Raw genomic sequence first — 24,430 nt, 5'->3', positions numbered from 1 at the left:
ACACCATAAACATTAGCTTGGCCAGGACTTTATTGTGAAGTGGTATTTTCTGAGGCCCTGTGCCTGTAAGAATACATGCAATACCATTGTTCTATAAACAATAAGAATTAACACACAGATTGATTCTTCAGTAAATTTAGTATATTTAATTTGAAAGAAGCTGAGAAGCAGCACATTCATCTCTTACTTAAGGAGAAATGAATTGTATAGTTATGCTTATTTCCTCTGTGTATCACTTGCACTAGGAACAAGTATGGAAAGGCACAAGTCATATGCCTGAGCTGACAGAGCCCAGAGAAAATTAATTTCCGCTAGCCTTCACCCATGCCCCAAACTCCACTTGATAACATATCATAAATAATTAGCCTTAGAATATATATACACCACTAACCATTGTAGTAATGAGATCTGACTATAGAGATGATCTGTAATACAACTGCATGTTCATGATGCTAGTGCAAAGGACTTCAACATACACGCACCTGAATATTTGTTATCTTCTAAAGGTTTGTTTGAAACATGTTTCTGACGGAACACATATATTTCCCAACATCGGCAGCCTAACTCAATGAGACCCTATGTCCTGTATCTGTGTTTCTTGTGGATGTTTTCTTAGCAGGTGGGAAGTAGAAGAAAGCTCACATGATTAGCTAACTTGTCTGTTATCTTTCTTGTTAGTTTGGGTCAAGTTCCTGAAACATTTGGTATCAATGGGCAAAAAAAGGTCTCAAATCTGAGTTGTAGTATTTTACTTTTTTTCCCTCCCTTGCCTTGTCCCAAGGCACTTCCCCCTTTACTAAGGGGGGAAGGGGTGGCAAGGAGCACAATGGAAGTGAGATGAGAGGAGAAGACCCGTAAAGGGATCCTGGAAGTGGAATATGACATGTCATCATTTAATGACTTTACTCAGTTTGTTCCCTTGACAAAAGTCTGTAGAATTTCAATTGCAAAGTACTTACCAGGTAATCTTTACACCACAAAAAGAATAAATAGTCTCTAAGCAGAAGAGATGCGGGTTTGTGTGTTAAATGTTTGAGAGGAATGGAAGCAGTCTGAGGACCCATCTCAGAAGCTTTGCTTTGAACATATACTAGATGCAATGAAACTGGATCACATTTCAGTTACCATAGTAATGAAGTAAGGAATTGATGTCTCTTCTATTCTTAATCTGCGAGTGATGCTTTGCACCCACACAGGGAGCATCTCTTTCGAAGTACAAGATTAGAATTCAGAAAGCCACCAACAGTTGCATCACACAGAAGTTATTTCAACCCTGCAAGTTTCTTGAAACTTTTGACAAATAGTTTTAGACTTCTGTTTAAAAAAAAATTAAACTAATTATACCATGTATTCAACCTGCCCTTCAGCAAAGCCACAAGCATTTTACTGAAACACCATTTTCATAGTTCAATAAACTACTTATTGCAAGAAATTCAGAACTGTAATTTGTTTCTTTAAACAAATAATTGCCACAGATGGCTCCAGAGACATGTAAAATTTCCTTTATATTCCCCTCTATTTTTGGCTTGCAGGGAAGAAGTGATCACCTTTGACTATTTCCAAAATTTGTCCAGAGGCTGGGCTGTGCTTCTCTAGTTCAAGCTACTTCATAGTACTTCATAGCTACTTCATGGCAACAGTTCTAAATTAGACAAGTTCTCTGCCTGTATATATACATATAAAAAAGAAAAGTTTTGGAAATTTTTCTCCTTTGCATGGTTATGCATCCCTCTCTGCCCTTCATGAAATGACCTCTCAAAAAAAAAAAAAAAAAAAAAAAAAAAAAAAAAAAAAAAAGAACATGCAGAGTAACATCAAGGTCTCAAATAGATCAGAAAATATTTGAGTCATGTCATTTAGATCCTAGTAGACTGATAATTATTTTTCTGGAAGCTGCTAGAAGTTGCAAGTGAAGTCAAACAGAATATCATATAAAGGTACCCCAAAGTCAAGTACCAACCTACAAACACTGGCAATCAAAAGCAAAGCAATCTCGTCTGTTTAGCTGGCAGAAAAGCATGCTCTGCTAAATCTACACCAGATTTTTTGAGATAGCTGCTAGATACATATCCCAAATCCAAGTCTGAGTGAAATGTTGGTGACACACAGCACTTCAGAGGACCCTGCGACACAAAAGCCTGTGTGGATTTGACCTGCAGAAGGCTCCATCTCAGCCCCGGTCAGCCCTCAAATGGAAGTGGTATTACAGGTCCAGATGAGGAACATGCTCTCTAAGCATAAAGTGATACATGGTGGAAACTGAAGAAATTCAGAGGGGAGGTAAGTTATTGCCACATTGTGAACACGTAGTTTCTAAAAACAATACTTCTTTATTAAAATTCCTGTATATGGCACTTCTCTCCTACCACCTACCATTTAATTTATCTCCACTTTACACACAAGAAAAACTGCCAACCCTTTTTCCCACACAGCAATGCTCTTTACCCAGCTGTATGTTGTCCTGGCTTTCTAGATCTTAGCATCTCCGTCAAGTAAACTGTAAGAAACCAGGCAACAGAATACCTGCTGCCCTCAGTGCAAGCCTACTATAGGGAACAGAGCACATCTACACTAGCAACAAATTAGTGGCAGGGGCAGATTGGAACTTTGCACCTCACATTAAGAATAACAAATTTTGGTATTTAAATCACAAGTATTAAATCTTTGTTTTGATCGTTCTTCTCTAAAACTAACACAGACACAGTTGCTTTTCTATTGAGGAGTACATTTTATTATTATTTATTAATATCATCAAGCTACCACAAGGCAAGGATAACACTTTCCTACTGCTAACTTTGTAACATTTACCAAAACATTACAAGTGTCATTTTTCATGACTATGCTTCCATACGTATATACGGTTTTGTCTTATTTTATATGCAGTAAAAATATATTGCACATAATACATTTATGTATTACATAACAATATCTTAATATATCATATATTGCATTTCAAGGCATTTTTCTGTCACTTCATGTTTAACTGTGTTCCAAAAGACGTAGGGCACAGTAAATTAAATTAGAAAGGAAATACCATGCTGATCTATCTAGCCTAATCTTGTGCAACATGTTTCCAAGCAGATCCAAATCAATATGAAGTGATCCATATATAAAATGGCAAGTGATGCACCTTCCTTTTTTGACACAGTTCTTGTTGTCTTTCCTTCTAACTATCTGTAGAAGAGGAACTTTGGTTCAAATTTGTCATCATCTCTCCTTATTCCACAAGACATCCTGAGAAAAATAGACATCATGTTATTTTGGCTTCTCTGTTATTTCATTACAAAATTTGTAAGCTTGCCACAAAGACTCACATGCACAAAAATCTAAGAAATTACATTTATTGAGGCATAATTCTTGTGCTTTATAGTCTCCCTTTCTGGATAAAATGATGAGAAACATCTTTTGTATTTTAACTTCTAAACAGCCTTGATACCTAATCAGAGAAAAGCAAAACAAAACACCATGCTTTGGCACCTCATTTGATGCAGAGTAAAAGCATCAGTTTCCCGAAATTAATTTTCCAGTCTTGTATCAGACTCTTCTCTAATTTCAGACTATTTAAAAAAAAAAAAAAAATTCCTTAACAGGAGTGCAGATTGTGTAAATCAAGTTATTCATAATATTCCACATCACAGCAGGCTATCACAGCAGCATTTAAGGCTTCAGTGGGCCCCATTCACCTGCCGGGATTGCCTTCAATGAGTCAGCAATGCTTACTGCTGGCTTGCAGGCTCAGTAACCTAACTAAGATAGAAAATAATTTTCCCCTTTTCTTGAGTGATTACTGTCATAAAAAAGGCTTATCTCTCTTGGCAAGAAGATAACTAAAGAACACTTAGTTCCTCACTGAAGCCTGGTTCAAGACTTAATAAATTTACCTGCAAACTCCCTACTGAGAAACTCTCCCTGGTGAATAGAGAAGTGAACGATCCATCTAGACACTATAAAGATCTGCTTTGCAGAATGAGTTTTCTGTGGTCAAAGAATGACCACTTACATTTATTACCTCCAAAAATTTTGCTCTTTTCAAAGTAGAAAGATGTCCGTGAATTCATAAACACTAGAAAGTAACACAGCTTTTGAACTTGTCTCCACAACATGAAGGTCAGTTTTTCAGACTGTTCGGTCACTACTATCTCAGTCATTAAAATGGCATCAAATACAGTAAGAAGCAATTCACTCTCTACAATAGCTCTTTGCAAGCTTGACTTTTAAATAACAGCAGGGTAATTTGAACATAATGAAGTATAATAATTTTTAACCACATCATCTAATTCTTTGCCACACTAAGAGATCTAGAGTTAAAACATCTTTCCTTAGTAAAACAATCCAAATCCCAAACTCTCCTAAAATAAAATAAATCCCAGTAGAGCCACCACAACTGCTGTTCCTGCGGTCGATGGGACAAATGCAAACAAGGAATACGCTCCTGGTTCTCCTCTGCACCTGCCTAGTGCATTTGTTTTCATGATTAGGAGCTAGTCTGCTCATACATCCAACATTGCATGGGTGCACTATCAAGACAGTGCTAGGTAAGTATGTGATTTGCTAATTATTTTTTTTCCTTTTAAATAGGAGCTATCAGATTTATATGGAGGCTTACAGCTATTGTGTTTGACCTTTCACAAATAACCCCCAAACAGCAACCCTTTTTCGGAGAACTTCTGTTACCATTCATTCTAGTGTTAATTTCAGGCTAACCCAATGCAAAAAGCAAGCTCTTTTAACCTGCTAATTTACTCTCTGGGATCCTCGCCACCAATCAAGATAGGCGTTTCATAACTTCTCCCTTAGGACAAAGTGATCTATTAAACTTTTCAACAATATGACTCCCTGTTGAAATAGAGCTGTTTGCTAGCTTTGTATTCAAGAAGTCAGCTGAAACTTCAAAAGCAAGTGCAGGCCAAAGATAAAACTAGGATAGAAATCTACAGAAAGGATTTAATCAAAGACAAGATAGTCAACCATTTCAAAATGGGGGATTTGGATGGTTACAGGAGAAACTGAAAGAGAGAAAACACCCTTCATTTTATTTGCCTTCTTTGATCCTCCTACTTTTTTTATCTGCTCTGAAAAGAGCGCCAGCCGCAAGGGAGTCCCTATGCTGTGCCACCCAGCTGATCCTCCACATGCTAGCACACGGGAAGAGCTGGGTATCTGCTCAGAATAGGAACTAACAGATCACCCTGTAGAGATGGCTTTCTGTCCTCCCACATACATGCTGTTCTCCTCCCTAAATATTCTGATGTGCACAGGATGGCTGTCTGTCTCTCAAGACAAGCTGTGGTCTGAGTGACATGTCTAGGTTCCCAGTATTGACCTATCAAAATTACCTAAAAAGGTCTTAAAGAGTGTCTTTCATCAAACCCTACATAAAGGGCCTGCAGGGGCAAGGGTGTCCCTTGTATTTGTTTTTGTGCATTGTGTGTTTAAGATGCATTTCTCCACACTTTCCTCCCTAATTAGGAACCTAGAGATTCTTGTTAAAAACAACAAAAAGAATGTACATGTATAAAGCTGGAATGCTAATACACTCCCCTCTCTAGCAACTGGATCATTATGTAGCAAACTAGTACTGTGAAAACAATGGCTGGATGTATAGTATCATCATATAGCCAGTATGATATTTTTGAAGAAGAAAAAGCTGCAGGAGAAAAAAATGCTTTTGCTTTTAGCAAATTTGGCACCTTCTTGAATCTTTTGAAGTGTACGCTTTTTGATCTGTTTACACAATATTCCATTATATTATGATGGTGTTAGTCATCACATGACAAAACTGGCAATTGTAGCCTATGTTTTCTAAATAAACAGGAAAATTTGCCAGATGAGGTCAAATGACTGAAAGACAATAGGTCTTTTAAGAAATGTGTTTAGCTCACACATTAAAGGGAAGTTGTTCCATTCCAGACACTTAAACCAACTTTAAGGCACATAGTAAACTAGAATCCATTCCTTGGTATAGCTATTAAGCACTGTCCTTTTCAAAATACACATTAGCACAATTTTAAGATGACACTTACAACTTGTGACTTGGCTGTCACATTATACCACAAACTAACTTCTCTTTCGAATAAGTTTATTCTCATTATTTTTAGCGATTAATGCCTCTTTAACATAACTTAAAAACCAAAACAGTCATCTCAGATAACAATACTGGTTTTCTACTATAGCAACCATACTTATTTAATGTCTTTAGACAGACTGATCTTTAGACAGACAGATGCCGTCTGATTGTAGAGTAACAGGTAATTCATCAGTGATAAGGACAGCAGGGCATGATGAAAGAAACAAGTCTGTGATAGTGGCTTGCAGTATCTCAGCAAAAATCAGAACTTAGCATTTAACATATACTCTTTTCTTACAGTTGCCAAGCTGCTTAACTTCCAACACGTTAGTTGTTGCTTGGATCAAGTACTTATTACCAGCCCACACAGCTGGAAACAAAGTTTATCACTGCACCTTCTGGAGTGAATCTAAAGCTGTGACACAGGTAAGGGTCAAAACCTCTGCTGCACATGGTATAGAAGGAGACTGAAAGAGTGGGCTTGTTCACCCTTAAGAAAAGAAGAATCATTTGCTTGTGGTCTTAATGGTCTTCCACTGCCTAACAGGAGGGTACAGAAGACAGACAGACTTGGAGGTGCACAGTGATAGTATGAGAAGCCACAACCTGAAGTTGCAACATAGAAAATACTGATTAAAAACAAACAAACAAAAATTTGTTATGTATGTAGTCAAACACTGGACCAAGAACCCAATGAATATGAATGTCCATCCTTGGAGATCCCCAGAACACAACTGGACATGGACTTGCGAAAGCCAGTCTAGTTGGTTCTGCTTTGAGTAGATGCATTGCACTAGATAGCATCCAGAAGTCTCTTGTCACCTAGATTACTTTCCAAGTCTCTAACTTCAGCTGGTGACGAAGAGCAAGAATGTAGAGCAGGCTGGAATTGACTCTGCTGTAACACAGATGCAGTATATTCTCCCCAGTGATCAGAATCATAATGTTAAAAGATACAGGTTAAACAAATGATGTAAAGATACACCACAGTACAAACTTTCTGGAAATTTCTAATAGCTTCTTAAAAAAAGCAAATCCCAAAGTTCTGATATCAACACACTGCGAACTGCATCGTGTTGAGCTCTCTTTCCTTTCACTCGCTGACCTTTTCCAACAAGAACACAGGAAATACTTGAAAGGTCATCTGGCATGGTGAGCGCTGTAGTTCTCTAGAGGACTTGTGTCAGGATTACAACATGTAGCCCCTCCTGCTCAGCCAAATGAACGTCACCACCACCACCCCCCAGCTACAACACAAACAAAAGCTTCAGGTGTCCTTAAGTACATTGCATATTGACATTCTTTTGTTAAGAAATTGTATTTCATGCTCGCAAATCTTGTAGTAAGACTTCCTAGAACTACCTGGCTAATACAAACACGTTTGTTATGTCCTGCATAAGCAGGTGTCTGCACACATTTGCATCTATATGGAAGCATAAATGTTGCATAAGATACATTATACAGAAGCCTTCTGTACTCCTATGTACACTCTGTATAATCTTCTAAATGAGAATGATATGCACATACCAAACTCCATTACAGAAAAGCACAAGAACAAAATATAAACTGAAATATTACCTCCAAACAGGTAATAGCTACTGCCAGATACAGGATCCTCAGTCACACTCACCATACAAAACCAATCACTTAGTAAGTGTAATACTTTCTCTGGACCACCTAGTTAAAACATCTACTGCTCTGAAGACAATAGCTCTAAACACATTGTCATCTGCTCACAAGCAGAAGTTTGGTACTGCACATTGTGATTCACCTTCAACTATGACAACAAATCAGGGCACACATTTTCAGAAAACCTCCACACGCAACTCTCAGTAATTCCCTTACTGGGAGAAGATGGATCTTCAGGAGCTAGGGCACTGATATTTTTTAGCAGTAGGATTCATAGCAGTAGAGGTGAAAGCTCTAGTACTTGTGCCACAAGCAAAACCAAAGCCACAATATTTAATAATAATATCATGAAGAGTCAACAAACACAGACACAGTGAATTAATCAGCTTGTAAATACCTCTGTCAATGTCATCTTAGAAGCTAGACATTAGCTTGCCCAGTAGCAGCAGCTTCTTGTTTCTTTATATACATACGCAATGAAATATTTAAGTACTATTCACCTGGTTTTCTAGTGGTGGACTGTACTACTTCTCAGTGAAGTCTTATTAAAATGAACTTGCTCTGAATGAAGATACTTCCTTTTTTTTGTACAAATCCTGTTTTAAGGGAAGTAATCCCACTAGTTTTGTGTGTGTCAGGTCCACGAGACACACTCCTGACTGCTGACCTTTCTGGCAGTCTTCCCACTGGCATTTCCTTGCTAAGTTACTTGTCATCTGTGTGAACTCATCATTACCTCTGGGTACTCTTGGTGCTCCAAAGGCATCCTGACCAGTTACCTCATCAGCACATGAGCACTGTCACACAGCCTCAGGTAGCCCATTTTGCACTGGGGAGAAGCATTCATAAACATGGAATCATGAGTTTGCTTCAGTGGCCATCCCACTTCTTGCTCCTGTGAGGAATTCTGCAAAGCTCCCAAATTTGACTGTCAGTGTCGGAAATCTGTTAATCCAGTTCATTTTAGGTAAGTCACTGGAACCAGTGCATCCCAAAGTATGTTATGATGTAGTCTGTCTTTGCTAACTCTTGAAACATCAAAGCAAAAAGGCATTACAACTTACATAAGTGAAGCAGGAACAGCCTCCCATATTCTTCCCATACTATGAAAAATAGTCATGCATTCGAAAGGTGATCCCACTAGCAGACGTGGAAATGATGGCTTTACACACAAAATAAAAAAAAAGACAACACAACAAGCTTCCAAGACAATTTAGCTATGGATGGCCCACTAGATATTTCAGGGATCCTTAGATGCCAAGCCCACATGGAGCATGGCTTGAAGCATCTCTGGAAGAGTAGTCTAACAGCAACTCTTAAATTCTGAAATCAACAGCTGCACTCAGACTTAAAATAGCTTTCTGCTCAGCTTTTGACATATTCAGAATAGTATCTGACACAGAGCAGCAACACAAAAGCCTGTGCCCAAAGTGTGACAAATACCCCCAAAAGATGACAGGGAAGTTGTTCAGGAGCTAATTAACAAGTCCCAACAGAAGCATGGGGGCAAAGGAAGATCAACATGGTGTGCCATTGCAAATCTGTAGGCTCAAAAGACAGACAATGAAGAAAAAAGGCCATTGTGAGCTTCCTAGTCAAGCACTGTATTCCTACCTAATTCAGTTTGACAAGGAACATAAGAAGGAAGTCCTTTCAAGGAGTGTTCTGCTTTCCCTGGCAAAACAAAGGAATCTTTGCTGCCTTGTCCAACCTCCTATCAAAAGGAAAACACCAGTTCCAAGCATGTACAGGCACTTTTGCCTAGTCTAGCTGAGGCATGCCACCATTCCACAGGTCTTGAGTGTAAACAATCATGAATTATTTAAATTTCATCAAGTCAGAAATAGTCCCATATTCCTAATTTATTTGTCAAATTCTGCTGTTCTAAATACCACCTCGCTGAAAAGCAGTATTCAGGAGCAGTAGCAATAGCTCCTTACCCTTCCATTAACTGCACAAAGACGACATATAAATTTTGTTGAGGACAAAGTCTCAGGTACATTCATTATTCAGAATTTACTGCCAGACTCATGAGTAGGATCAACAACACATCACACCATCATTTTTAGAGGCAGTGTGGGCTGCTCATAATATTCAGAAAAATCTTTTTTCTTACTAATCCATTTCTGTGGCAAGCCTAACCCTCCTTGTCTTGCAGGTCTTCTGCACTAAGTTATCTATGATAAATTTATTACTGTGAGAACAGAATTTTTATTACCGTATTATTGTGGCTCCTGCTTGCATACTTTTTTACACCATTCCTTCAGTCTAGTACTGGCAATTTTGAAGTTGGATCCACTGTAGAAATCCAGGAAATACAGTGGCTTTCTTAGTGTGTCACATCTACTGGTCTTGCCAGAATAAGCCTATAATTAGGAGCTTCTTAAGATAGGAAGAATAGGAAAGCATGGTTATTTAACAGTCAGCAAAACAGGGGAAGCTCTGGCATTGCAACACTGAGCACCATGGAGATCTCTCAGACTCCTCTAGGTTCTTGCATTATTGGCAACTTCAGGGCAACTGCTTCCCAGTTCCACAAGTCTAGTCAGCTTCTATCAAAAACAAGATACAGCCAACATCGGCTGTTGGCTACAGATTTATAGGCACTGGCAGTTAAAAAAAAGACAAAGTCAGAATGAAGAGGAGAAAAAGCAATAAACATACTGAACGCAACCAGCTTTTCTAAGGAGCTGCAGGCTGGGAATTTCTAAACTGGGTGCATAAGTGTAGATTATTTATAGTAAATATTTTTCCTTTTGCTCTTCAGCAAATAGACCCGTATGATAGCTAAAAAGACAGGTACACAACTCGCATCTTCCCAACAACTAGAGCTATGAACACAGAATTGAATAGTTATTGTTGGTAGGAAGATATCTATTGTTCCTAAATTAAACAAAAACCCATCAACTAAGCTACAACACTTACACCACCACCACCACTCTGTTTCGTAGCCTGAGTGTCAGGTACCCTTTACCAATACACAGGTCGCCAGTGGACACTGGCAGCTATACCAATAAAACAAGTTATTTTTGCACAGCTGGCTCATCAGCATGACAACTACCAAATCTTGATCATACCAGATTATTTTAGAGTTTCCTATGCCACGGTGTCATCAGGCTACACCACCCAGAAACATGCTTCCATGATCAAGGCACAGAATTTGCAAGAAGTTAATTTTCTTGCCAGAATTCCTGCATGGTTTCTATGCCTCAACCTCACTTTGCCATTTCACTGAGTTTCCCTGAAGTGCTGTGAAGATCCATGGACACAGGCATTAGAGTAGCCGCCTACAACTGCTGTCCTGATCAGACATTGCCACTTACGTGCTTCTCAATAGCTTCAAAGTTTTACACTATGGAGAGCTGCATACTACCTCAAAATAATTTAGGACAAGAAGAGATGCGTCAACATGAAAGGTCTCACTTTTAATAGGCAAAATCTGAATTGTTTACTGTGGAATTGGTAAAACACCAGTTGTCACTTTATAGCTACCCTACAGAGAGCTTCTCAGAGCCTCTTTAACCTTTCACTTCAGATGTCTGGAAATAGCGCATTAGAAATATTTTTGAAAATCAGAAGGCTGTGGTGGTCCTGCTGTCCCTCTGGTGTTTGCTCCACATCCCTTTCTTCACTGCCTGCTGGAACAAACACATGCACAGGCACGGACAGCCAGCCAAATTTCATCCTTTCACCTTACTGGCATTTACAGCCCACTGCATACTACTCACTTCTCAGGAGCCCTCCCTGCCTCTGCTCCTTGCTCTTCTCTATACAGTAACTTCAACCTCTGTCCCGGTCCCCTAAAGGTATTGGTCAGCTTTGTCATTTAACAAAGGCCAGGCAGGAATTCTACCCAAACACTGTGGGTTCTTCTTACTGGAAAGAAAAACTGATTTACAAGTTACCTTGATAAAGGAACCCAAAAGCTTGCATAGCTAGAAGACAATAGAGTAGTATTATGAAATCCTGCCACTTTAAACTTCTGGCTATTCCCTTACCTTTCTTTGTCCTAAATCATCTGAAGCAGTTATGTTAATAAGTCCCTCCTGGAAAAAAAGGAATTGCTATAGCTCTTCAGAAGCTTAAAAAGCTTGTGTTCATAAAAACAATGTCTACTTCATTTATGCTCCAGCTGCTTCTATGCAGAGCCAAACATTACAACTTCAGAAGTGACCCTAGTTCTCTCTATAACATCATTCTAGACAATTTTAAACATAATCTCTTAAGCTTTAAAGTGTTAATTATAACATACTATACTGAAAATGCAAATATATTTTAAGTACACTTTATGAATCTAATATTCTTTAAAACTCAAGGGCAAACATAAATTTCTCCATTAACAACAGCACAAAGGGGTTTTGTGTTCCAGCTGCAAAGCTAAAAAAATAGTCAGAAAGCGGAAAGATGCATGCATTATCAAGACACTCAACATTCCCTCTTTGGGATCACTAAGGAAAAAAATTGAGAACCCCAAACCTTTCTGCCCTTCCCAGTTGTTTCCCTGCAGGCTTCATTTTCAGATTACTCTTCTGTGTTCTGAGATTGTATAGTTACAGTTCCTTTTTGTTTAAGAAACTAAAACATGTAAACTTGGATAAAACAGTCTAAAACTTAGGTGTAGCTGTTTATCTGGGGAACAGTAACAGCATGAACCATACCACAGTTAGTGCATCCTGTACCTTTTCTTGTCTTATGCATTGCAAACATAAGTGTCTGCTATGTTTGGTCATAAAAAATAAATCATCAGTGATATCCCTGCAATGCCTGCAGAGCCAACATTGCTAAGAGCCTAAGCTGAATTTTATTCCTTCTTGGGCACGACCAAATTATTTACTAAATTCCAGTGAGCTGAAGCAAAGGAATTACTTGCAGAAAATTTAGTGTACCAGTGTGGGAAAAAGATTCAGCCTGACTCTCTGAACCCACAGTGCGTTTGCAGACCTGGTAACTGGAAGTTTTACTTATTTTCAAAAGTGGTTCCTTGTAAGAGTTGATCACTTAATGTATGTTTTATTGACCAACAAACAACTATAAGGTAAAACAAGTTTTCAAGTTGTATTTTAGAGCATGCTTCAAAGGGAAAGTTTTGTCTGCCTTTTTAGATATAAAATACAAGGACATCAAAACCAAATAAAATCCTCTCATTCCCTTTATAATTTTTCTTTCCTTTTCACTGGGTAATAATGTGAGCTGACTAATTCTGGAACACTAAATTACACAAGTGATTATGTAATGTAAGGTACTGTACAGTACCTGATCACTTTTCCTGTTATATAAAGTAGATATAGATCACACTGATGTAAGCTCTTCTGTTTACTCTGACTAAACAGAAATTAGTATTTACACTGGTATCAAGTTCAGAGACAGTGAGCAAGAGACAAAGATATTGCAGAATGTCATTTTGGTGACATGAAGCATGCTACCAGCAGCATACAAGGAGACTAATTTTACAGTCTTCAAAGGATGATCAAGATGCCCTCACATTTGTAAAATATTGTGGCAGATGTTCCAAAGTAGTTATTTCACAGAAGTCTTGCGCACTTCAGAAACTTCTCTTGTATTATAATCTCTTTAGATATAGAAAAGCTGTTTACAATGAACACCAAGTAAGTAGTTAAGTCTGAAAAAATAATATATATGTAATCTATAATTAACCTCGTTTGTTTTAAAATCTAGCTAGAATATATTTTTGCCTTAACATTTAAAGTTGTGCTGCCTTCAAAAAAAATCATGATGCTCCTACACATGCCCCATAAAAACATACTACTAAACATCCAAGAGTTTTGTATTTTTTTATTATTTGGTAGTGCCTTTTCTCAGAGGATCTCAGCACAGTTAGCAGGATCCCAGGCAAGCGCTCAGAAAAATGCTCTGGCGGTTGGTTTTAGCTGTAATTCAGCAGATTATTCCCTATACACACAACCCCCCCCCCCCCCACCTCCCCCACCACCCAAACACCAAAATCCAAACCACCATCCAAAACATACTTCACAAATCAGAGAAACCAGGAACTACAGTTTGTATGCCTTTGCTATGTAGGAAAACACAAAGTGTTGCAGCCTGCAGAAAACCCCATAATCTTCAGTTCTTTAACCACTAAATCAGCTAACGCACATCTATCTTCACACACATCTATCAGTCAGTTTCTTGCCAGATTTTAATCTAGGTGTGTATGTATTAAAATGTGTACGTATTAAAATGTGTACATTTCCTCTTGATTATCTTCTCTGTGTAGAAACATTACTCTCCTTTTATAACAGAAATGTTGGCATTTTATTCCTGAATTAAAAAGAGCAGCTAAATCTCAGTGACCTGAGATATGTGCATGTATTTTATTGCTTTAGGGGTAGGGCCATACAATCCTTGATTACATCCTTTCTAGTCTTCCAGCAGTCAGATAATCTATACTGCTTTCACCATGACCACTTTAATCACCTTTTCTCCCTCATACTACTGGTAGCAGCCTAGCATTGGTTGCACAGTGTTTTACAGATTTGCACTGTCTTCATGGTTAGCTTACAGAAAAGGTAATATCCACATAGCATATTGGGCTTAGAAATCTTTGTCAGGTTTTAAAATAGTTTTTAATTATTGCTTTTAAGTAGCCCCAGTTCTTCTCTCTCACATACCAGTCCTGTTTCTTTTTTCTCTCTGAAGTATACACATTGCAGTTATTTTCCTTCCTCCCCCAAATTTTCCTTTCTGTGCATTACAATTTGAAGAGACATTTCATTTTCAATGCTTAATTCTGATGTTAATACAAGAAAATATGCATTTGATATTTTTCCATGGTGAATAAAAGGCCCTGTAGGCTCTTTTGCCTGCTATTCTGTAGATCAGCACACCTATTCTTGCATTGGCATTTCTTTTTTCTCTTTACAAGTTCAGCAACGCCAAGCCACTACCAGAAACACAAGCAATCCAATATGTTACATACATGCACACACTTGTGTATGTGTGTGCATTCGCATATCCTAGCAGATTTGTTTGGAATATGTGCCTAGCAGGATTTATTGATCCCTTTTTAACAGTAACCTACTATTTAACCATCATCCTAGAGCCTAGGAACTAAATGTTTTTTAAGTAACTTGAGTAGGGCAAGCTGTATTTGAAGTAACATTTGTTCCAAACGGAGTTAAGTAACATGTTGTCCTGTATTAATTTTACTCAAGCGTTTCAAGAAAACTACCTGAAGTGGACTTGGCTTGGAAGCCCCCTAGGTTTAAAGGAACTTGATGAGTCATAAGAGTAATTTCATTTCATAAATAATACACTCCCTTGACAAACAACTTTAGTTCCCAGTTGAACATAGCCAAGCGTGCTTTCTTTAGATAATTTAACTCCTGATAGCATCAGCTTTTCAGTTCACAAAACTGATAAAGCACTCCAAAAGGCAAATTTTATGCAAATATATATAATGAGCTAAGGATTAATAACTACAGTTTATGCAACTGTCTTTTTGAAAACACTGATGTGACATCACCTCTAAAATTCTATCATTCTGGCGTAATCCCCAATAACATCTATTCATCAATCCTGTTCAAGTCTCTTCCTCCATTTTATTTGAATCCTATTCATTTTTCTCTACTGACCACATCATCCTGTATGTCCCAAACAATTTTTCTGTTCTTTCCTCATTTAAGGTCGGAGGCTCTGAAGCCACCAATGGACTACCATACAGTGCCCCAAGTTACCTGGCTGGCATCTTCCAGCTGTAAAACAAGGAGAGCAATGCTGACCTCTCAAATGAATCAGGCCTGAGCTGCAAGAAAACTGAACTCAAAATCAGTGGCATAACTTGGGGATTTCAGTGGAGGCAAGACTTTAACCTGTGCTTAAAGCAGTCTGATGCCAGAATAAGAGACTGCCACAAATTTCCATAGTGTTCACCTGCACTCAGCTGTCATCACAGTCCCTGCCCATCAGAAGTGTTCTTGGTTTTTAAATAAGAATTTAAAAGGTCACAACTTCTTTTAACAAAGTGAGACTACAAAGCTCTGTGCTGTCCCCCAGAGAGATGGACATAAACCAGAGGAAGGCAGCCTGCAGTAAGCAAGAGTATTTCCCGCTGTGAGTGGTGATGTGAGGAGCTCTGCACCTCTGCTCCAGATCTGGAGAGCCCCAGCTGGCCAACACTACCATGCTAGAGCAGTAGAGCATGAAGTGCCATGCTGTGCCAGCAAATAAGTGCTGGTCTGGGCAAACTTAGAAGAAAAATCACAACTTGGTCCCAATTTATTTCTCAATCTCTGGAGATAAGGCAGCCACATACCAACTTGAAACCATCTTGTGCAGGTTAGAAACACCTAAACCATAATGCAGGCCTACCAAATATAAGGCAAAATTAAAATACTCTGGTTAGAGAGCATGCCAGTACCAAAACATACAAACTATGAGCTAGGTAGTCCTTTAGGATAAACCATCAAGCAGAACACAAAAGGTAGTTACATTCACACTGAAAAATGTCATACCACAAGCAAGACAAACAAACAATTATGAAAGACCTTATGCCTGCTGAAGACAGCATATTATAAACTCACGCTATTTTCTGGCACTCAATGAGCTGAATTTATAGTTGCAAGAAGAGAGATAATGTAGGTTAAAACTATTAAAAAAAATTCCATGTGAGCGTCTCCCTTTTGATGTCAGGTCACTCCCTGAGCATGACATGTCAACAGATTGCTCAGTGTCACACATTTATTTGAGGGAGAAAACACAAAGAGAGATGTCTTTTCTCAGCTACAGCCCTTCTGAGGGTACACCCAAGTAACTAAAAAACTCTCTAAAATTATTTGAAAAACAAAAAAACCCCCAATAGGTTCAGAAAAGCATTACTTCCCTGAATCTGCATCAGAGTGCGGTTCACAGCTTCAGTTTTTGTGCCCAACCACAACTCCTCTATTCTCCTCACTCCATGGCAGGATATTAAACCAGAGTTATAGAAGTCAGCATTTTAGAGTGATCAGCTAAGCCACTCTGAAGAAGAAAGTGAGAAAATCATTGCAAGTGATAACTTATTAAAGTCTATGGCTTAATGGGTACCTCATAACTTCAGGATCTCTGAGAATACATGAAGAATAGCTATAATTCAACAGGAACTTTGATATCATGCATGTTTCATACATAAGAGTCATAACAGGAACTTGAAAAGCAAAAGGTTTGAGGAACAGTCTGATAAAGGAAAACTTCCATCATTGTGAAAAGTCATCATTGGGAAGTAAAAATGTAAGTGCAGGCAGAGATCATTAAAATAGCCATTTAAAAATGGGTATTTTGTGAGTTGCATATTGGTCTTCAGAATTATTTCCAACAGAGTATCTCAGATCCATTACAGAAAAGTTACAATAAAAATACAGCAAGATAGCAGCAGAGGAAGCTTGTACTCTCAATACACCCTTTCATATCAAAACCAGTTAAAGGTAAAAGGCTGAACGCTTAGCTTCAGGGCAACTGAATTCTCTATTCACTAACACAAAGCATACTTCCATACAGAGTCAGCAAAAGTGCACATCTCTCATACTATGTCCAAGTTACCTCTGCCTCTAGCTGTTGGCAAGTAGAAATGCCCCTAAACCTACATGGTTGCCCATCTCCCCTGCTCTGACATGAAAAGCAGAACAGGGGAAAAAATAGCTGAACTGCCAAGCATTAAAATTAAGGCACACCAAAAATATCAGGGCTTTGCAGCTTCAACTGCCATTAAAAAAACATGACAAAAATTACATTGGATTTGTTAATTTCAGAAATGCTTCAGCACAGTCTCCACGAGTGGCTGCAAAACTATCAACTTTTGCTAAGCAGTATCAACCATTTCTTGTGGTAGCTCCTTTTGTCAGTGACTCATACTGGGTTTTGCTCTTGAAGCTGTCTTCTCACTGTAAAATTTGGAGATTTAAAAGAAACAAGCAATTCAAGGGCTCTAACACTGGTCTCCAGATCAACAAAGAGTACAATCTGCTTCCTCCCCATGTTTAAGCAGAAAGCCTGACCTCTGTAGAGCCTGTAGATGTTACAAGCATACGATGTCCTTCTTCAAATATGTTGATAATGGCAAGACATTCTCATCAACAGAAAGATGGCATTATTCTTGTTTCCACCTCCTCAAAGAGCCATTTTCCATCCCATCAACTAGTGTTATATTAAATACATAGCACCAATAGAGCTAACTAAGAGCTCCTAAAAATTTCACAGCCATAATAAAGGATCACAAAATATTCAGTTGATTTTCATTCAGGTATTTATACATAAACACAAAATACTTCCTTTTTTGTTTTCTTTGTAAATGCTTTAATACTTGAACATCAGAACAGATATTTTAAGATGTGTGGAAGCTAATTTAAAGATAAAAGAAAAATCTAAAGCAGCTTTATTAGGCTGAAAGCAGCACAAACAGATCAGGTTTGAGAAATAAAAGCCAAGCATTTTGCTGCTTATTTAACTCTGCCCCCTTTGATAAGGTGTTCCCTCAGGCTACTTCCACAACAGCACTGAATAGGAAAAAGAAGGAATTTGAAACATCTGAACAGGCAGCTCAATATGTAACTCAGTATGACACCTCTGAAATCTCAGGGCTCTCTAGAGTTGTCACCTTTTACACTTGAGTCTTTCATAGGCTTACTGAATGTGGTAGGCTGATCAAATTTAATGAATAAGAGAGTCTGAGTTTTAGTCATTTCGAGCCAGAACCTGCGCTTGCACGGCACTGCTGTACTGAACGCGGAGCCTGGCCCAGTACTTTTTCAGTAGCAAACACCTGATTTACTGTGCGTGCCTACTGAGGGTGATTTATTCTGTGTTTGTTATGCATACTGAATGCTTCATTATCATTACTGTGTTCCAGTTTTTAAGAGCTGCAGTGGTAGATGTATCCTTGCCAGAAAAAAAGCTAGAGCTGACAATATCCACCAGTGGTTAATTTCCTTAAGTAACCAGAGTCAAGATCATTTATGCCTTCTGTAGCAGTCAGCATTCAGTTCAGTTGATAAATACAGCAATATGCGCAGGGTTTTTTCTGCCTGTATTTTAAGATGGGGCTCCCCACTATAAATACAGATCTGTCAGTCCTCTTTCATACATGAAAAAAGACATGAAGGAAACTTCACTTTCTAAACCACTTCAAACATTTATGGCATAGCATGCAGCAAAACCGTAATAGCCCTTTGACAAAATATGAAATGGAAATAATCTAAACAAGAGACAAGCAACAAAACAGAAACTAATTAACTAGAGAAGGAAGCTTGGTGCAAGAAGGAGGAGAGCACTTTTATTCTTTTATAGCAGAGCAATAATTTTACTGCAAGGTCACGGGAAACTGAAGGGCTCAGCTGTACTGGGCAGTGGCCAAAACCAGGTAGGAGTGCACCAGATCACGACCAAAGGCTTCTCAGACCAAAAATTAACTTTGCAAGTTAAAAATGGACAGAACATGAAAAAAAAAGGTGGAGGAAAAGAACAGATTCCTGGTGTAGGCGGAGAGCTGAGCCTAAGAAAGAAACCACGGACATGTTCTCTGAAAACCTGCAAGATAAAAGGCTCTCTAAACTTCTGTTACCAAGCAATGCATCTGGTAGTGGGGATTTGGCAGAGTTTACTGAAACGTAGCAGTGGATGGGATGATAGCACACAGGAAACACGGGAAGAAAGAGTCCTCTTGTCACTGGGAAGTGCAAGATCAGCTTAAAGAACCTATAAAGGCTATCAGTGGGAGGTGTAAGAAACCTGGTGCAGTCACAGAAAGTGCTACTCTTGTCAAAACAAAAAAAGGTTTGGGTCAGATCATAAGAGATTGAATTCAGGCTATTTAAACAACCAAGAAAACCTGAACATAGTTATTAAGAGATTACTACCACCTCCTTGGTATCATGAAAACAGATATGAAAGCAACTAGTTGTCTGAAGACTTCATTGTGGTAAAATATACTATCAATCCAAATCTGACAAGAGAAAACTAGAAGCTGATATGAGAACACCTTCCCTTGGCTTTTGTTTGCATTCTACTGTGGTAAAGACCCCAGGCTATTAAGAAGTAAGACCTAAGCCACCATCAGAAACATGCTCCCTTCAACTGTATCACTATTTAGTTTTGTTTCTTTGCATATTCAATTTCTTCATTTATCATCTTATTTCAGAAAAGCATAGAGACCCATGTTCAAATATGCCCCTTCCATGATCTTATTGTGAGTACTGCAGTCTTGGGAACACCAAGTGAAATAGTTAGCAACCAAAGTAGCATTAGGAGAGAGAGTAGAACACTGCTTTCCAAGAAGCCTATGTTTTATTTTGCAGCAACACAGTGCATCCATTTAGCACTGACAAAAGACAAAAAGCTGTGCCGTGATACATTTCAATAAAAGATGATGGTAAAACTTGAATATTGTCTTTTAATTAAGGAACCTTTTAAAGTCTACTAACATATAACGGCAACATTGTTACTGTTCTGCTCTGGGGTATGCTATCAGTGAAGCAATGGCAGTGAAATTAGCTAAGTACTGTGTTCTTATTGCCATAAGGTTTAGCAAATCTTATCTAAAAAGACATGGTTCAAAACCATGAAAATACACTGGAAAGCATCAGTATGCAAGTCTGGAAGGCATACAGAGTATTGGCAATAACCTAGAAAATGCCTTTGTGTACAGTCTGAATAATAGTCTTCTATAAAATTGACTGAAAGGACTCAGTCAGTGCATTTGTCATTTTAAGTGCACTATAGCTGTAAAGAATAGAGATGCTGTACTGAAGATTCCTATTATAATATGCTAGAATTTTGCCTGAAGAAAGCTACAGAGACAGTTCCTGCATCCTGGATTTCAAGAGAGGAGGAGAACTCCTTAGCTCAAAGGAAGCTATAAATATCACAGAAACATGCAATTACTAAAAGTTCCAGGATTTTCTTCTCTAGTGAAGAGGCTTAAAATTTATGTCACTACCCATGACATTAAAGATGTCCCAGATATCAGCACCTGACAAAGATAATGAGGAAAAAATCATGTTTCAGAGAATGTAAGTTTAAAAAGAAAAGGAACATTTTAAGCATTGATCAGAACAAGTAGCAAATTAAGTAACTTCCTGCTTTCAAGGTCTTTATTCCAAGAGGCTGGTGGTTGTTATTGTTGCTACAAGACCACATTTGTCCTTCCACAGAAGGAGCACACTGAATATGTAATGGCTGAACATGATAGTCATGGCTAGGACACTGTTAGTCAGGCCATGAAGAAGTTGAGATGCAGGAGGTAATATGAAAGAAGGCACATGAAAGAGATGAAACTTGGCAGATGAGGCATTTTTCCTGAGAAAGTGGACTAAAGTGACATATCGAATGCAAGGTAGGGGACAGCCAAGTAGCTTTTACGCAAGTTTGCATGTTTCACCTATTTTTTGATACAACAGGGCAATAAGTACCAGTATTTGGGAGCTAAAAACTAGCATGTTTTTCAGCATGTAAGTCTCCCAAACATGCAATCACACAACACCTGCAGAGACAGGGCAAAACTGCTTCCTTACCACTTGTCTGGTTTATCAGTTTGCTCACGCTGACAGTACATGCTTTGCTACCTGTCAGAGGAAAAACATTCTTGTACTTACTCAGATGTACATTTACCTGATTAAATACTCCACTTACTGCAACAGTGCATGGCAGAACAACAGCTGTACAACACAACACAGCAAAATGAGCAGAGTAACTGCAGGGAAAGAGCAACTAAGCGCCTATCGTCAAACATGCCAAGGAGGGCCCACAACTCTTTTTTCTGAGATGCATGCTGAAGAATTTTGGCACTTCATAATAAGCAAGGCTCCTACAATATTTGAAAGGCATATTTCAGGAATTAGGTCAATGCTTAGCAACATGCTACTTGTATCTTAAATGTAAGGATGGTTTTAATTTTCTAAGCAAATGCACACCACCAGATCAGCAGAAACATACAAAAATGGGTTGTTTCCCTTATCTACACTTTTGAAGTACGTTTTCTACCCTTTCCATGAGTTATGACCCACAGATCACTACATGCTGTATTAACATACCATGTATTTCTTGGCAATAACTTAACTGTATCATAAAGCTTGAGTCAAGATTTTATAAGGACTGAGCCTCAGGATTCTTGTAAACAAACAGAATATGCCATTTTCTGTCTCTAAGTTTTTTAACAGTCATATCTTATTTTTAATTGCAATACATGTTCTAGAAACTAGGCACATAACTTTGGCTATATATGGACACAGCTAGCATTTTAAAGGACTGCATGGTATTCAAGCAACAGGAGAGGACTGCAGCTTCTCATGATGGTATCTCAGAGTTCATCTCCCACAAATCTACTTAACTAAGAGTGAGATAAAAGTTGCATTCATTTGTTAGCAATATTAATGGTCACGCTTTTAATATTTGCGTTGTTACCCAAGAATCAGTCTAGCATTCAGGCTTTGTGCAATGGCAATGCCTAACATTAGATTTATTGTTTTTTTAATCCTTTGGCTTCCTTAAAGCCAAATATTATCAAGTGAGCTCTAGTCACTCTGGGATTCTCTCAGTCACTGTAATTCCAGCATATGCTTTAGTAGTAACTGGGCTTTTTTCCACATATTTGCAAGATGACCGTTCATTCTATACATTCATTTAGCTTGATCTGGATGCCATACCACACAAAGATTTTTCTCACAGTGCTAACCATATTCCTGGTTAAGTCCACCTTTCTCCCAACTGCACTGGACTCCAGAACACACTCTAAAGGTACTTAGAGTATATGAAACGAAGAATATTTCTGTACTTTCTGTCTTCCTTACGTATGCTTTGAAATGTTCTTTTACCCAGCTGTTTGCTACGTACTTTTTCACACAATAGCCATTCCAAATTCTATTTAAAAAGAAAAAAAAAAAGTATTTACGGTATGAGTGCATCCCTTCACTCTCCTAAAGGTTTAATCTAAAATTTAAAAAAACAATTAAGGCTGAAATCCTTAATTACATTAAGGTGGAGGAGGACTGGATTTCACTCTGGACTTTTTAACAGAATAATTTCCTTCCTTCATCACTGTCCAGTCATATCTGAAGGCAGGCCTACACCATACAGAAGTCAGGACATTTAAAGATCTCTACTTAAAAATTACTTATTTTAGAATGATAGTTTAGGTCCTCCTCACCCTTCCCTTCCTTTCACCTCTTCTGCAATTCAAACAAATAAAGGCTCTTTCGAAAGACTTTGGATAGATTTGATCTTAAGGACCGGAAAATATCTGTGTGACAACAGCCTAGAACAGACATTTTTTTGTCCCCACAAAGGCAGGATGTTAATTAATTCCTTAGTTCTCACTGAGCTTGGCCAAACAGCACTAGTTTAAAAAGCCCTAAGAAAACCTGAGAATGTGAATGATGTAGTTAATTATACAAAAACAAAGCAGTGCCAATATTCATACTTACAGGCTGAGGCTGTTCTGCAATACAGCAGTTGAAACACAACCAAAACTCACTCATTGTTTACAGTCTGAAGTGGGAACACAGATGAAAAGCAGGACTCAACCTCTGTAAATCTGTCTCCAGGTAGCCAGTTCTTTAAATAGGTTTATAATGGTTCCAAGTTAAAATCTTTTCTCTGTTGAGCTCTTCTCCAAAGACAAGTCAGTCCCAGGACAAACAACTTGAAGGCAAAAAGTTATTTTAGAGTCTTCTTTCAGAAGGTTGGTCCCAGCACCACAGAAATGTTATGTATGCTTCTTTGGTCCCTAGCGCTGCGTGAACCTGAAAACAAAAGTACATTACATCAAAAAGAAAGAATATACAGAATCTCATGCTCCCAAACAACCACCCACACCAGTGATTTCTTGGTAACATCTTGAACCACAGACTGAAGAGACACTAGGAAATAAGTCATGCTTATTTCTAAAGTGACTACCAAAAATGGCATATACCAAAAATCCACGAGGCTTACATTCCAGCTTTGGTTAGATAAAGTGATATCAAGAACTGGTGTCCAATCTTTTAGCAGCCATCTCCGTTTGATCTGTTTTGAACTTTCAAATGTCATTTTACAAAGTGACAATTGCACACACACCCCTTTAAACTTCCTAGAAAATTGTGCCTATTGACACTTCATATTTCTCAATGGAAAAGTTACACAAGTCCATTCACAGCGCGAGGTTTAAATAATATTTAACCCCAACTCTGTTGCATAGCTGTCAAGCAAAGGCATGCTTTTGAGGAAACAAATCGGTAAATTTCTGTATATGGAAAATTTGCAAAATGGCTGGACTTGTTCAGCTCAAGGTATTTTTCTCCCACTTTCTCTACCCTCCTGCTTCATGTACAGTTGGCTTCAAAATAGGAGATTATTTGTAGAGTTTGAAACTGTTTCCTTAAACCTCTAGAATTCCTCATGTGGAACAACTGAGGCTCCAGATTCCAACCATTCCTTTGCTAAAATAACGTTTATTGGTTAATCTCCAACTCAGTTTCTTTCAATAAGAGTGCAATAAAAATTCCCGTGAGTTTTCACTCTGGCCATTTATCTTGCTATCTATCACACACTCTGCTTGCAGAGAAAGCGAGATAATGAGTATTCAGAAGTTTTTACATGCATACTCCTCAATAATTCTATACACGACTGCATCTTCATTCATAGAAATGTGTGCATAACTATGTGTGCAAATGTGTGCATCATGCTATGCAATTCCTCACAGTATGAAGTGGTTTGGAGACTCCGTGGGATACATAAGCTACATATATATATGCCCATACACACAGATTCTGT

General features: G+C 38.3%; 1 protein-coding gene across 4 annotated transcripts in view; it reads right to left on the bottom strand.

Moving 5' to 3' along the window:
- The window catches only part of CDC42SE2 (CDC42 small effector 2), an 87,210-nt gene that overhangs the window by 10,427 nt on the left and 52,353 nt on the right, over positions 1 to 24,430 (bottom strand). For 3 of the 4 annotated variants that reach the window (XM_030005633.2, XM_030005634.2, XM_030005637.2), the window contains one exon: positions 23,104 to 23,421. The exons of the other annotated variant lie outside the window; for it this stretch is intronic. In XM_030005633.2, the coding sequence (XP_029861493.1) occupies positions 23,104 to 23,157 (54 nt within the window). In that variant the 5' untranslated portion in view covers positions 23,158 to 23,421. The remainder of the gene's footprint in view (positions 1 to 23,103; positions 23,422 to 24,430) is intronic. 4 annotated transcript variants of the gene reach the window in all.

Source organism: Aquila chrysaetos, chromosome Z (assembly GCF_900496995.4).
Source record: "Aquila chrysaetos chrysaetos chromosome Z, bAquChr1.4, whole genome shotgun sequence".
NCBI classification, from domain to species: domain Eukaryota; kingdom Metazoa; phylum Chordata; class Aves; order Accipitriformes; family Accipitridae; genus Aquila; species Aquila chrysaetos.
Note: the sequence above shows the minus strand (reverse complement) of the source record. Positions and strands in the feature narration are given on the sequence as shown.